Source organism: Taudactylus pleione, unplaced genomic scaffold (genome assembly GCF_031769625.1).
Source record: "Taudactylus pleione unplaced genomic scaffold, aTauple2 ptg000168l, whole genome shotgun sequence".
Taxonomy (NCBI): domain Eukaryota; kingdom Metazoa; phylum Chordata; class Amphibia; order Anura; family Myobatrachidae; genus Taudactylus; species Taudactylus pleione.
In genome coordinates, this window is record NW_028284570.1 from 2,049,738 (window position 1) to 2,064,817 (window position 15,080).

The 15,080-nt window shown below is 47.7% G+C and overlaps 1 protein-coding gene across 3 annotated transcripts in view; it reads right to left on the minus strand.

Annotated features, from left to right (window-relative positions):
• Nucleotides 1-227: 227 nt before the first annotated feature.
• Nucleotides 228-15,080, minus strand: part of LOC148521401 (DNA topoisomerase I, mitochondrial-like) — a 136,071-nt gene continuing 121,218 nt past the window's right edge. For all 3 annotated transcript variants that reach the window (XM_088475217.1, XM_088475218.1, XM_088475219.1), the window contains 5 exons: nt 12,577-12,691; nt 11,453-11,580; nt 10,492-10,586; nt 1,465-1,614; nt 228-1,062 (listed from right to left, as the gene is read on the minus strand). In XM_088475217.1, the coding sequence (XP_088331343.1) occupies nt 960-1,062; nt 1,465-1,614; nt 10,492-10,586; nt 11,453-11,580; nt 12,577-12,691 (591 nt within the window). In that variant the 3' untranslated portion in view covers nt 228-959. The remainder of the gene's footprint in view (nt 1,063-1,464; nt 1,615-10,491; nt 10,587-11,452; nt 11,581-12,576; nt 12,692-15,080) is intronic.

Here is a 15,080-nt window from a genome sequence, read left to right on the forward strand (position 1 = left end):
CGGGCATCCCGACACCCAAGTGCCAGCATCCCCTGTGCCGGAATACTGAACGTATCCCCTCAAACCATGTCCTGTTAGGGATAGTTGAGGGTTGATGTTGAGAACCCCTGCACTAGTGTATATGGATACCAATTGCAAAATCAAGATAGAGGTTTTTGATTTTCTCAAATGAACAAAGCCACTTACATGTAACCACTGAATTATATAACTGAGGTACATGTGCGCCAATATGATTGTTTTTTATTTTTACATTTTCTTCCACTGATGCAGTAATTCTTTGTTCACTAGAAGGCAGGAGCTTTCAGCAGTAGCAGCATCATCAGGTCACTGAGAACGTCTGAGATTACAAAAAGCCATTGCGTAATACTACAATTGAGAATACACAAATAAATAGGTTTTAATTTCTATTTAGATTCCGGTTTATGAAAAAATAAACAAAATAAACGGTGAATAACCAAAGTGCAGACTTCACCGTGACAATGAGACTGTCCCCATAGGAACAAAAACCTTCTTTAAAGTTCTTAATAAACCAATATAACGTCACCTGAGCATACCTGTTTTATCACACGTACAATCCTCATTATTCCTGAAAGAAAATCAAACTACGCCCCGTGGCCTAACACCGGTGTAACACACCTTTACGTACGCGCAGAAATCAGACTGCGCTGTCATTCTGTCTGCATTACCCACCACGCTCCGCACCCCATACATGAGAGGTTTAGCGCTTCCATACATTGAGGAGTCTCCTCTGATCGGATCACTTGTGACCCAGCAAAAATGGGATCACACAGCAGACAGGACATAACCCCGAAAATTGGAAGACGTTCCTGGGACCATCCGTCCATGAAGTGTAGACTTTGTGCGTTTGGACCCATTTCTAGACCTTGGAGAACAAGGTTTGCGCAAGAGACGCTTGTGATCGCAGACCGAGGTCATAATTATTTTGGACACAGACATGTTTAGAATTCAAAGTCTTCATTGGTCATATCGATAGCCCAGGCGAACTTCTCTCTCTGAGTCTTGTTGTAGATCTTCTCAATGGGCACGCCGTACTTCTTACACCTGTAACACAGTAAGAGGACGGATGGTGAGCAGAGAGACGCCATATCTCCCCCGGCTGATGGCGGCTGCAGTGCGGACACAGCCCCAGCACCAAGGGCAAAAGGCTTCATTGTCCTAGTCCTGTACATATTGGATTTAGTTACAAAGAACTTCAATTTTCTGTTGTCCTATGACCTAAATATCTATAAACACCCAAAACCCCATCATACGGCAGCAAAGACCAAAATAAATCGTAGTGACTATAATACAAACTACGGACTTGTAAATGACGCGTGGAATAAAAGCGTTGTTAATCAGGATAATACTTTTATATGCCCCAGGAGATTATATAACTATTATTAGTTGGCCAATAATGCGGAGAATGCCGATACACCGGCAGAGGAGTACCGGCGATGTATTTACCAGGCTACGGTGATCCTGGGGTCCAGGTAGTTTAGTTTGGACGTGCCCAGAGCGATCTGCTTGTTCTCCTCTTTGTCGGTGGCCTGTAGCTTCAGTTTCATGAGCTGTTCCTCCAGCCTCTCGCATTGTTTCTTCTTCTTGTCCAGCTCCCTGTACACACACACACACACAGAGGCTTAACTCAGTCACAAAGGGGGGGGGGGGGGAGGAAGCGTTTATCACCACCGATCCCAAACAGAGAAAGACAAATGATATCCTGGAGACCCAATGGGTCATTAAGATGCTTGGATTCTAATTTACTTTCACTTTTATCCCTCCAGTTAGTAGAAAAATGTAACTTAACTCTCACAATGTGCAGCTGCGCAGACACGCGAGGCGGCAACCTGAAGCATTCTGACTATTAAGGCTCAGTAAATAACCAGGATTAGGGGTGCCTATCCCTAATCCCCCCCCCCCCCTGGGGGTGCCTGAACCTAACCCCTCATCCTCTGAGAAACTGTTACTTACCGATGTCTGCACGTTCGGCATTCTGGCGTTCGGTATGCCGACGCTGATATCCTGATCTCATCTAGGGATTACGGCGTCAGTATATCGGCGGCCAGCATCCCGTCCACCGGTATTTTACCTACATCCCGGTATGACCATGTCTGGGCAGCTTTAGCAGTAAACAATACGGCAGAAAACCTCCCTGCCGGGGAGTGCAAGGTTCAGATAACTTTTTACTGTTCACACTGTATCCAGCAGGGGTCGCTCTCATCTAGGACCTGTCCTCCTCACTATATAATTCATTCACGTACCCATTATTAATGCTGAAAGCCCCTGGATCAATCACCCTGATAATGTCCTGTACTAATAGCAGCTACAGATAATTCTGTTAGTAAAGCATTTTTTATAAAAAAAAAAAAAAAGGAGAGTTATGGTAAAACATACCCTTGTTAACTCTTTTTCTTCGAAGTCCATAGGGTACACAGGGGGACAATGGGTGTAGGTGGTACTTAGAGGACTGGATACCAACAGCAAAGCTTTTTTCAATCCCAGGATGCTCCAGTCCTTCCCCCTATACCCCACCCACAGCCTGAGGGCAACTCAGTTTTGTTAACAAGCCCAAGGAGAGGAGAGAAGGAAGCATGGCACACTGAGAATCGCACTCTCACACAGAGAAGGAAACAGGTGACAAAGTGAATAAACCCATAGAAGCCAGGAGCATCAGGGCAGGTGACCTGTGGACCCTATGGACTTCGGAGAAAGTGTTAAAGGTAAGTTTTACCATAACTCTCCTTTTCTTCTTCTTCAGGGTCCATAGGGCTCCACAGGGAGACAATGGGGATGTCCCAAAGCAGTTGTTCAAGGGCAGGGACGCTCCTGAGCTGAGAGGAGAACCCGGCGCCCAAATGAAGCATCCTGAAAGGCAAATGTATCAAAGGCATAGAACCTAAGGAAGGTGTGGACAAACGACCAGGTGGCCGCCTTGCATAGTTGTTCGCAGACGCGCCACGGCGGGCTGCCCAAAGGGACCCACAGAGTGAGTAGAATGAGCAGATACTGTAGCCGGCACAGGAAGGCCAGCCTGCATGTAAGCCTGTGAGATAGTCATGCAAAGCCATCTGGCCAGAGTCTGGGGGAGAGTTAATAAAGCTTGGAGAGAGATAAAATTGGAGATAAATAGGACTAACCAATCAGCTCTTAACTGTCACTTTACAGGCGGTGTTAGAAAAATTAGTTAGGAGCTGATTGGTTGGTGTTATTGATCTCCAATTTTATCTCTCTCAAAGCTTTATTAATCTCCCCCATTGTTTGTTAGCTGGCCATCCCTTCTTGTGGAATCCATATAGGACAAAGTGAGAGTTAGTCCGATTTCCTGTTGGAACGAGTACGGTCCACGTAGATCTTCATAGAACGTACCACATCCAAAGAGGCCTCACCTGTCGAGGGGGTCTGGTGCTTGAAAGGCCGGAACCACAATTTCCTAATTGAGGTGGAAATGAGAGACCACCTTGGGAAGGAAACCAGGGAGCGCTCGAAGAACAGCCCTGTTCGGATGAAAGATTAGAAATGGGGAGCGACAGGAAAACGCCCCTAAATCAGATACTCTACGGGCAGATGCTATAGCCACAAAAACAGTCTTTGCAGTGAGCCATTTGACATATACTGAATTCAGGGGTTCGACTGGAGGTTCCTCAAGAGCGTGGAGAACCACTGACAAATCCCACGGAGCCACAGGAGGAACAAAGGAAGGTTAACGTAGAACACCTTGCAGGAAGGTGTGAACATCCGGTTGAGGAGCAATTCTGCGCTGGAACCAGATGGACAGAGCAAAGACGTGCACTATCAGAGAGGCTAGCCGGAGTCAGAGATCCAATCCAGCTTGAAGAAAGGCAAGGATTCTAGAAACCCTAAAAACCTGAGGGTCATTGTTTCTAGTAGCACACCACTGGAAATATGTATGCCACACCCAGTGATAAATCCTGGCAGAGGCCGGTTTACGCACTCTGAGCATGGTCTGGACCACAGAGCTAGAAAACCCTTTAGACCTTAGGAGGGATGTCTCAAGTGCCAAGCCATTAATGACAGACGGGCCAGGTCCAGATGTAGATGGGGACCCTGAGACAACAGGTCTGGTCGTAGAGTAATGTCTATGGAGAGACTTTGAAGATCGGAGTACCAATGGCGTCTGGGCCAAGCTGGAGCTACCAACAGGACTGTGCTCCACTTTTGCTTGAACTTCCATAGAACTTGAGGCAGAAGGGAGACTGAAGGAAAGAGGTACGCCAAATGGAAGGTCCACCTCACAGATAATGAGTCCACGAAGACCAGGATAGGGATAGGCGAACCTCCGGAGAGAGGCCCATCGTCTGGGATCTGAGCCGATGTGGCAGCTTGTTTCACCTTGAGAGGATCAGGTGTTGTAGGGGCCTGGAGTGAAACTGAGCGAACTCCACCATGTTGAAGGTGGACAACATAAATCGCAAGGTCTGCATTGCAGAGTGAATTGACACTCGGCGACTGGAGCAATCTGCACACTCGGTGCTGTAATACAGAGATTTTATCTGCTGTCAGGAAGATTCTCTGAGCCCGAGAGTCCAGGAAGGCTCCCAGATGTACCATTCTTTGAGAAGGGGTCAGGGAAGACTTTTTCCAGTTGATCAGCCAACCTTGCGCTTGTAGAAAAGCAATGGTTACTTGTAGATGACAGTGAGAATTTCTGGGGAGCTTGCTAAGAGCAAGAGATCATCCAAGTATGGGAGCAATCTGATCCATTGACGATGAAGATAGGCCGCCATAACTGCCCTGATCTTGGTAAAGACCTGTGGAGCTGTAGAAAGAACAAAAGGCAGTGCTTGAAATTGGTAATGTTGCTGTAGGACAGCAAACCGGAGATACTGCTGATAAGAAGGCGCTATAGGTACATGTAGGTAAACGTACTGAATGTCCAGATACACCATTAAGTCCCAAAGCTCCATGGCCAGGACAATAGAGCGTAGTGTTTCCATACGAAACCTGGGCACAATGATGAAGTTGAGAAACTTGAGGTTGAGGATAGACCATTGGGCTTCTGAACCAAGAAAAGGGTAGAAAAGCAGCCCTTCCCTCACTGTGATGAGGGGACCGGAATTATTACCCCTGAGAGCAGTAAGGACTGAACGGACTTCTGGAGGAGCAGGGCTTTGCTTGGGTTTGATGGAGGGTGAACTGCTGGGGGACATCCTCAGGAATGAGAGGAGCCCCCAGGGAGAGGCCCGCCCTGTCAGGCTGAAGGCTTGTCCTTAGATTTGGTAGGTGGACGTCTTGTAATCCAGGTCTATTTGGTCCTAGGCTTGGAGGCCGACTGCCGTGGAAAGGACTGACCTTTAGCTTTTCCTTGGGGATGAATGGATGACATCAGAGGCTTCGTAGTAGATGCAGAGGGCAGGAACGCAGTCTTGGAAGCTGCCAAGGTAGTCACAATCTTGTCCAATTCTGGGCCAAACAGAATCTCCCCAGGCAGAGACTCCAAAGCCTTTTTAGAGTCCGAATCTGCCTTCCATGAGCGAAGCCAAACAATACGGCGAGCTACCAAGGAAGTAGCAGATGCCTTGGAGGCTAGGAGACAAGTATCCAAAGCCGCCTCTCCTAAATAGAAGGCTGCATCTCTAATATGAGATGTGTGTTCCCTTGAAGCATCAGAGGGAAATGTCTCTTCCATTGCCTCTGCCCAACAGCTCAATGGCTTTTGCCACCCAGTTCGTAGCCCTGGCAGGACGAGTAATAACTCCTGTAAGAGAGTAAATAGACTTCATGCTTCTATCCTTCTATAAGTAGACTCCTTTAAGGAGGTTGCAGTGTGGATTGGTAAAGTAGCGTACTTAACCAGACGTGTCATGTGGGAACCCACTGCCGGGGGAACTTCCCATTAGTGCAATTAGTAGCTGGAATAGGGTAAAAGGAAATCAATCGTTTAGGCAGCTGAAACTTTTTAGTAGGTATGTTCCATGCTTCTCACACATGATCAGATAGCTGATCCGAGTGAGGAAACTCTGGCAAAACTACCTTCTGTCGCTTAAATACTGGCTCTTTTGCCAGAGGAGTGGGTTCTGTCTCTTCTATTTGAAGAATAGATTTTACAGCTCTCACAAGTGCTGGCATATTCAATTTAGAGGGGGGGCTCCTCCTCTCCAGAGGGGGATTCAAAGTGAGAGAGGTCCGAGGGCCTGATTCAGACCCAGCCGCGAGCGCATAGCCACCATCGCCAGGCCGCCCGCTAAAGTTATGGGTGGTCACCCACAGCTTAGCGAGCGGCCTGGAGGCCGGTGAAAAAATAAAAACCGACCCGCCCTGATTCAGAGAGAGCGCAAATAGCGAGCGCCTCTGAATCAGGGCCGTAGTCTTCTGCCCCCCACAGATGATAAATCAGAATCTGATAGCTGGATGGACTGGGAGGATAACACAGCTCGCTTAGTAGGGTTACTAGGTAAGGATCTCTCCTTACATTTGTTGGAACGCTGTAGGAGATAGCTGCTAGACTCTGCACTGAGGTAGAAAGTACATCTACCCATGGGGGAGGCAAAGGATTCGCAGGGAGTACCTGCTGTGGCCATCCCATAGGGGAGCTACCACAGGGACTGCTAGGTGGTCCAAAATTTTTGCCAACACCTGTGAAAAGGAAGCCATAGGGGGGTCCTGAGGAGAGGATACAGGGGCTGGGGGACCAGGTGCCGTATAACACGATGCACATAGACCATCTTGAATGAGATCCTCTGAAGCTAAGCCTGCTAATCAGGACTTGCAAGACACCAGAGTGGGAGCAGCAGGCCGATTGTTATTCTCGTCTTTGCTAGACATAGCTGCAAGGATAACTGTAGCACACAATCTGGCACAGTGCAATGAGCAACCCAGATACAGTGCATCCAGAAAGTATTCACAACACTTCACTTTTTCCACAGTTTGTTATGTTACAGCCTTATTCCAAAATGGAATAAATTAAGTTTTGTCCTCAAAATTCTACAAATACCCCATAATGACAACATGTAAAAAGTTTTTTGCTATTTTTGCAAATGTAATAAAAAAACAAAACTAAGAAATCACATGTACATAAGTATTCACAACCGTTGCTTTCAATATTTTGTTTGTTGATGCACCTGTGGCAGCAATTACAGCCTCAAGTCTTTTTGAATATGATGCCACAAGCTTGGCACACCTAGCTTGAACTCTTTGGCGTGAATGCCAGGCATTATGTTTGGAGGAAACCAGGCACCGCTCAACACCAGGCCAATACCATCCCTACAGTGAAGCATGGCGGTGGCAGCATCATGCTGTGGGGAGGGAGACTAGTCAGGGTAGAGGGAAAGATGAATACAGCAATGTACAGAGACATCCTGGATGAAAACCTGCTCCAGAGCGCTCTTGACTTCAGACTGGGGCGACTGTTCATCTTTCAGCAGGACAACGACCCTAAGCACACAGCCAAGATATCAAAGGAGTGGCTTCAGGACAACTCTGAATGTCCTTGAGTGGCCCAGCCAGAGCCCAGACTTGAATCTGATTGAACATCTCTGGAGAGATCTGGACATGGCTGTGCATCGACGCTTCCCATCCAACCTGAAGGAGCTTGACAGGTGCTGCAAAGAGGAATGGGCGAAACTGCCCAAAGATAGGTGTGCCAAGCTTGTGGCATCATATTCAAAAAGACGTGAGGCTGTAATTGCTGCCAAAGGTGCATCAACAAAGTATTGGGCAAAGGTTAATACTTATGTACATGTGATTTCTTAGTAGTTTTTTTTTTTTTGTTATTAAACTTGCAAAAAAACCTTTTTGGAATAAGGCTGTAACATAAAATGTGGAAAAAGTGAAGCGTTGTGAACACTTTCCAGATGCACTGTATACAGGTCTGATTGGTGGATTGCTGCAGAGATCGATGCCCTTCTGGAAGGGTCTCCTCTCTCCACCAGAGGAATGCTGTAGCTCTGACGAGTGACCATCGGGTTCCAGCCGGCCAACTCTAGGAAGAGTCCTGGTGGTTTTGAACTTCTTCCATTTACAGATGGAGACCACTGTGCTCATTGGGACCTCCAAAGCAGATGATACAGTATTTTTCTGTACCCTTACCCAGATTTGTGCCTCGAGACAATCCTGTCTCGGCGGTCTACAGATAATTCCTTGGACTTCATGCTTGGTTTGTGCTCTGACATGCACTGTCAAGTGTGGGACCTTATATAGACAGGTGTATGCCTTTCAAAATCATGTCCAATCAACTGAATTCACAACAGTTAGACTCCAATTAAGCTGCAGGAACATCTCAAGGATGATCAGTGGAAACAGGAAGCACTTGAGCTGAATTTTGATGCCGTGAATACTTATGTACATGTGATTTCTTAGTGTTTTTTTTTTTTTTTAATTAAAATAGCAAAAAACTCAAAAAACCCTTTTTACACGTTGTCATTATGGGGTACTGTGTGTAGAATTTTTAGGACAAAAATGTATTTATTCCATTTTGGAATAAGGCTGTAACATAAAATCTGGAAAAAGTGAAGCGTTGTGAATACTTTCCAGATGCACTGTATATGTACAATATTGCACAATGTAGTGTGCAGGCACAGATATACAGTATGTGATAGCCCTCACAAATATAGGTAGATGTGAGGTACAATCAACCCCCTATACCGCAGTATTCCAGGGTTATAATGAAAGAAAGTGAAAGGTATAATCGTGCGTACAAACGTAGCGATTTAAATGATCGATAACGTTACAGTTATCGTTCAAATCGGTCATTTAAATGGTCCCTACCAAGTACCAACTCACCATCGACCAGCGATGCGCGGCCATGTATGGACGATGGCTGTATCGTCCATCGGCCGTGCATGCCGGTCAACTTGCTCGATATCGAGCAGGAGGGTCGCTATGGTCGTCGGTGAGTAGGTGGTGTGCTGGACGATCGATAGATCAGGTAGGGTGCATGACGATCAGCCAGCAATATCGTATCGCTGGCTGATCGCTAAGTGTGTACGCACCATAAGCTGACAGTTGAGAAAAGAAACCGACAGCAGCGCTAGCACAAGTCACATACAATGCAGAGTATACAATATAACTGCAGTGGGCACTAAAATCAACTACACAGACCGCAGTGGCTGGTAGGAAACGGCGCTGTATAACCTGGCTCCTGGGAGAGGGAGACTGGACCCAGCGTTCCCGGAGACCTGAGGCTGATGTAGAAAATGGCTGCAGTAAGTCTCTGCGATGGCGGAGGGTGAGGGAGGAGCAGCTCAGTGGTGACAAGACCGCAGTGGAATGGCGCCCTGAGCTGGGGGAGGGGCCACATGGAGAGCGCTTTCTCCCCTATACCGACATCAAACACCGGGTTCCCTTGTCTTAGCGGTCCCCTGCGCCAGTATAGGTTATACCCTGGTGGTCTAGTGGAGTCCCAGACGAACCGGTGTCTATATCAGCACCTCCGGTCTGACTCCTGAGACAGGAGGGAAGACTGCGCATAGACGCCTGTCCCCTTAAGTGCAGTCTGGGGTCCGAAGAGCCCTGCTAGCTAGGTCCCCCGCTCAGAGTACCTTACCGAGGGCTGGAGTCGCGGCGCTGCGGAGGGGTGATGGAGCAGCAGTGCAGAGGACTGTCTAGCGCTGCTAGCTCTATATGAAAAAATTTAAAATCAATCATAAAAATAAAGCTCAGGCTGCTTATAGCAGCTGCACTGTTCTAACTGTGATCCAGCTCCAGCCGGACACCAACGAAACTAATTTGCCTTCAGGCTGTGGGAGGGGTATAGGGGGAAGGAGCGAAGCATCCTGGGATTGAAAAAAGCTTTGCTGTTGGTGTCCGGTCCTCCAAGTACCATCTACAACCCAATGTCTCCCTGTGGAGCCCTATGGACCCTGAAGAAATAAGGAATTCCATCCATACAGTAACCTTTTTAGAATGTTACCCTTTCACTGCCCCCTCTGTTTTCCATGACCGTGTTACATTTAATGTGCAAGTAGCTTAGTCATTACTGCGGCCTGGGTGCATTGTGGCCGTTGCCCGCAAACATTGCCGTACACACCAAAGTAACCAAATGTCAAATGTGATTGTTTGTCCCCAAGTTAGTGGAGCCGGCAGCTTTGAAAGAAAAAAACCGCAACCCAAACAATGAACCATAAGTAAAAATGGCAATTTCCACATACACCCTATTTCTAGCATTAATATAGTGATGCCTGTGTGTAGGAGGTCTTCCTGAACGTTCTACAACTCAGACATTAATGTAAAGGCCGCCTGCTATCTCATGGCTCAGTTGCCCGATGTGTCACAATTTTTCTGTAAGACGTTACTGTCCTGTTCGGTGTTCACACCCTGACGCACCAGCAAATACAGACACCGCACAGTCAGCTGCAAGGACATTAATACAATACAATAGGACAGAGCTCAACACCGATCCCTGTGGTCACCAATAATAACTGAATAGCACGAGGCCAGCAGCACAGTTATAGGCTACTACTGATGATGATGATGGCATTAAACAATTACAGCTCATTGCATAAAGAGCAACATCATACACATAAGTCTCCCTACTTCTTAGTCCTGTCGTTCTGCCTTGCTTTGTGATCGGCTTTTGCTTTCTTCAGTTCTTTCTTGGCTTCCTTCAGTTGCTCTTCCTTCGCATCAATCTGCAGAATAAAACCACAGGCACCCGATCAGCAGGAGGTACAGGTACCAGTCCGTGTGCCCAGGTAACGGGGGCTCTATACACAGTATGTACCCGGCACAGACACCTGATCAGCAGCTCCCAGAGGAGGTACAGGTACCGGTCAGTGTGCTCAGGTAATGGGGCTCTATACACAGTATGTACCCGGCACAGGCACCTGATCAGCAGCTCCCAGAGGAGGTACAGGTACCGGTCAGTGCGCTCAGGTAACGGGGGCTCTATACACAGTATGTACCCGGCACAGGCACCTGATCAGCAGCTCCCACAGGAGGTACAGGTACCAGTCAGTGTGCTCAGGTAACGGGGCTCTATACACAGTATGTACCCGGCACAGACACCTGATCAGCAGCTCCCAGAGGAGGTACAGGTACCAGTCCGTGTGCTCAGGTAATGGGGGCTCTATACACAGTATGTACCCGGCACAGGCACCTGATCAGCAGCTCCCACAGGAGGTACAGGTACCCGTCAGTGTGCTCAGGTAACGGGGGCTCTATACACAGTATGTACCCGGCACAGACACCTGATCAGCAGCTCCCAGAGGAGGTACAGGTACCAGTCCGTGTGCTCAGGTAATGGGGGCTCTATACACAGTATGTACCCAGCACAGGCACCTGATCAGCAGCTCCCAGAGGAGGTACAGGTACCCATCAGTGTGCTCTGGTAATAGGAATTCTATACACATTATGTACCCGGCACAGCTCTCAATACTCAGCTATTCAGTAAAACATATACACTAGTGGCACCCAAATTTGAAATTTTTGAGATAAAAAGTACTGACCACAATGACTACTCCCGGTAACATAAAACGCATTTTAAGGCTGACCGTACCTTTGCCTGAAGATTTTGCATGGATTTTTCAAACGTCTTTGGAGGCGCCCTCTGGTGGTTACAGAGAAGAGCAACAGCTCTGTTTGCGCGGTTGTAAGACAGAATTTTTGCCGCCACGTTGTCGTCCTCTGTGTGAGAATGGTAACCGAACGGTGAATAAAGGGGCATGGCATACAGAGTACAATGGTGGCAATTATCATGGAAGAAGCTTAACTTGGACCGGTCACGTACTATCAGTTCCTGGACTCATCACCAGAATGGGTCACCCATGAGTAAATTACCAACAAGCAGAGGGGTCCATGCATACAACAGAAGGACACCAGTAATTAGAACTGCTTCCATCTCAGACAAGGCATCAGTTATGGGGCTCCCAGACAGCACCCCAAAATCAGATACATCTTACAAGGAAATGTATTGTTTAACAAGGAACCTTATCCATGTTACGCACTTTTCCCCATTGATTGGGGCTTCTTATTAAAGCGACCAATGTCAGGTAGCTTCATGGTGGGAGCAAGACTATTAGATATAGTAGGCCACCAGGAGACCGTCCCTCTCATTTACATGGAGTGTAAAAACCAGACTGGGTGATCGCTGGTACTTGTGCCCCAATAGATGCCCACCATCATGAAGGAAGATGTGCCCAAATTGGAGCAGGTCTACCCATCACTGATGCTGGAGCAGCAGATTGCCACCTCCATCCCTCTTATCTACTGGTTACTCTGATTGTGAGCCTTTCCTAATGTTCTGAGCGGCTCTCCCCCAGGAGAGAATAAGCTACAGGCGCTGGCCGTGACACTGCGGGAGACACAGATCATCTTTACATCCTGATAGGTCACAGTCATCCAACAGGCGGCATGTGGTGAACTAAATTTGGCGTTTTACGGCTGGGGTGTCTGGATCACAATTAGGCCAACACCCCTGACACATCTACCTTGGAACAACCAAGTCCGGTCACACTCTGGCAGAGGCACGTCATACAGCCCAGGTTCCTGGGGGACCATGGATAGAAGCATATTCCTGGTACAGTAAAGTATGCAGAGGATTTCAGAGAAGCCGGAGAGGCAGAGGCACAGTCGCTGAGCCATCCCTGTACTTAGGACAATGAGTCCGGAGGACACACTCACCATTGGTCAGCTCCTTCAGCTGCATTTGCAGGGTAATGGAGGCGTTGTATGTTCGGAACACCTTGGCAGTCAGCCCGTCCATCAGGTCTTGGAGGTGTTTGTTGAGAATAGAGGTCTGAATAAGAGAAGAAGGTTCATCATTTGCCTGATATAGCTGCTACTCAACATAGCCAAAAACAAGAGTAGCCCACAGACCACGCCCAGCTCTATGTGTATTCCACAGACCACACCCATCTCTATGTTTATTCCAAAGACCACGCCCAGCTCTATGTGTATTCCACAGACCACACCCATCTCTATGTTTATTCCAAAGACCACGCCCAGCTCTATGTGTATTCCACAGACCACACCCATCTCTGTTTATTCCAAAGACCACGCCCAGCTCTATGTGTATTCCACAGACCACACCCATCTCTATGTTTATTCCAAAGACCACGCCCAGCTCTATGTGTATTCCACAGATCACACCTATATCTACCCATAGCAGACCACACCCATCTCTGTGTATTCCACAGATCACACCTATAGCTACCCATAGCAGACCACACCCATCTCTATGTGTATTCCACAGATCACACCTATAGCTACCCATAGCAGACCACACCCATCTCTGTGTATTCCACAGATCACACCTATCTCTACCCACAGCAGACCACACCCATCTCTATGTGTATTCCACAGATCACACCTATATCTACCCATAGCAGACCACACCCATCTCTGTGTTTATTCCACCGATCACACCTATATCTCTACCCATAGCAGACCACACCCATCTCTATGTGTATTCCACAGATCACACCTATATCTATCCATAGCAGACCACACCCATCTCTATGTGTATTCCACAGATCACACCTATAGCTACCCATAGCAGACCACACCCATCTCTGTGTTTATTCCACCGATCACACCTATCTACCCATAGCAGACCACACCCATCTCTATGTGTATTCCACAGATCACACCTATAGCTACCCATAGCAGACCACACCCATCTCTGTGTATTCCACAGATCACACCTATAGCTACCCATAGCTGACCACACCCATCTCTATGTGTATTCTACAGATCACACCTATATCTACCCATAGCAGACCACACCCATCTCTGTGTATTCCACAGATCACACCTATCTCTACCCACAGCAGACCACACCCATCTCTATGTGTATTCCACAGATCACACCTATAGCTACCCATAGCAGACCACACCCATCTCTATGTGTATTCCACAGATCACACCTATATCTACCCATAGCAGACCACACCCATCTCTATGTGTATTCCACAGATCACACCTATAGCTACCCATAGCAGACCACACCCATCTCTGTGTGTATTCCACAGATCACACCTATAGCTACCCATAGCAGACCACACCCATCTCTGTGTATTCCACAGATCACACCTATATCTACCCATAGCAGACCACACCCATCTCTATGTGTATTCTACAGATCACACCTATATCTACCCATAGCAGACCACACCCATCTCTATGTGTATTCCACAGATCACACCTATAGCTACCCATAGCAGACCACACCCATCTCTGTGTATTCCACAGATCACACCTATCTCTACCCATAGCAGACCACACCCATCTCTGTGTTTATTCCACCGATCACACTTATATCTCTACCCATAGCAGACCACACCCATCTCTATGTGTATTCCACAGATCACACCTATAGCTACCCATAGCAGACCACACCCATCTCTGTGTATTCCACAGATCACACCTATCTCTACCCACAGCAGACCACACCCATCTCTATGTGTATTCCACAGATCACACCCATCTCTGTGTTTATTCCACCGATCACACCTATATCTCTACCCATAGCAGACCACACCCATATCTGTGTTTATTCCACCGATCACACCTATCTACCCACAGCAGACCACACCCATCTCTATGTGTATTCCACAGATCACACCTATATCTACCCATAGCAGACCACACCCATCTCTATGTGTATTCCACAGATCACACATATATCTCTACCCATAGCAGACCACACCCATCTCTGTGTTTATTCCACCGATCACACCTATCTACCCATAGCAGACCACACCCATCTCTGTGTGTATTCCACAGATCACACCTATAGCTACCCATAGCAGACCACACCCATCTCTACCTGTGACCCCTGACAAGCCAAACCAATCTCTAAACAAGCCCCAGACCACATCAATCTCTACTAGCGTCCCAAAGACCACATACCCATATATATCAGCGTCCCGAAGACCACACCCATATATATCAGCACCCCACAGACCATACCCATCACTACTAGCATCCCGAAGTCCACACCTATATACCAGCACCCCACAGACAACACCCATCTACCTGCACCCCACAGACCACACCCATCTATACCCAAGCCCCACAGACCACACCCATCTCTACCAGTGGCCCATAGCCATCTCTACGCATGGCACACAGAGCACATCTATGTCTAGCCGCAAACCCCACAATCCATGCCCATCTCTACCAGT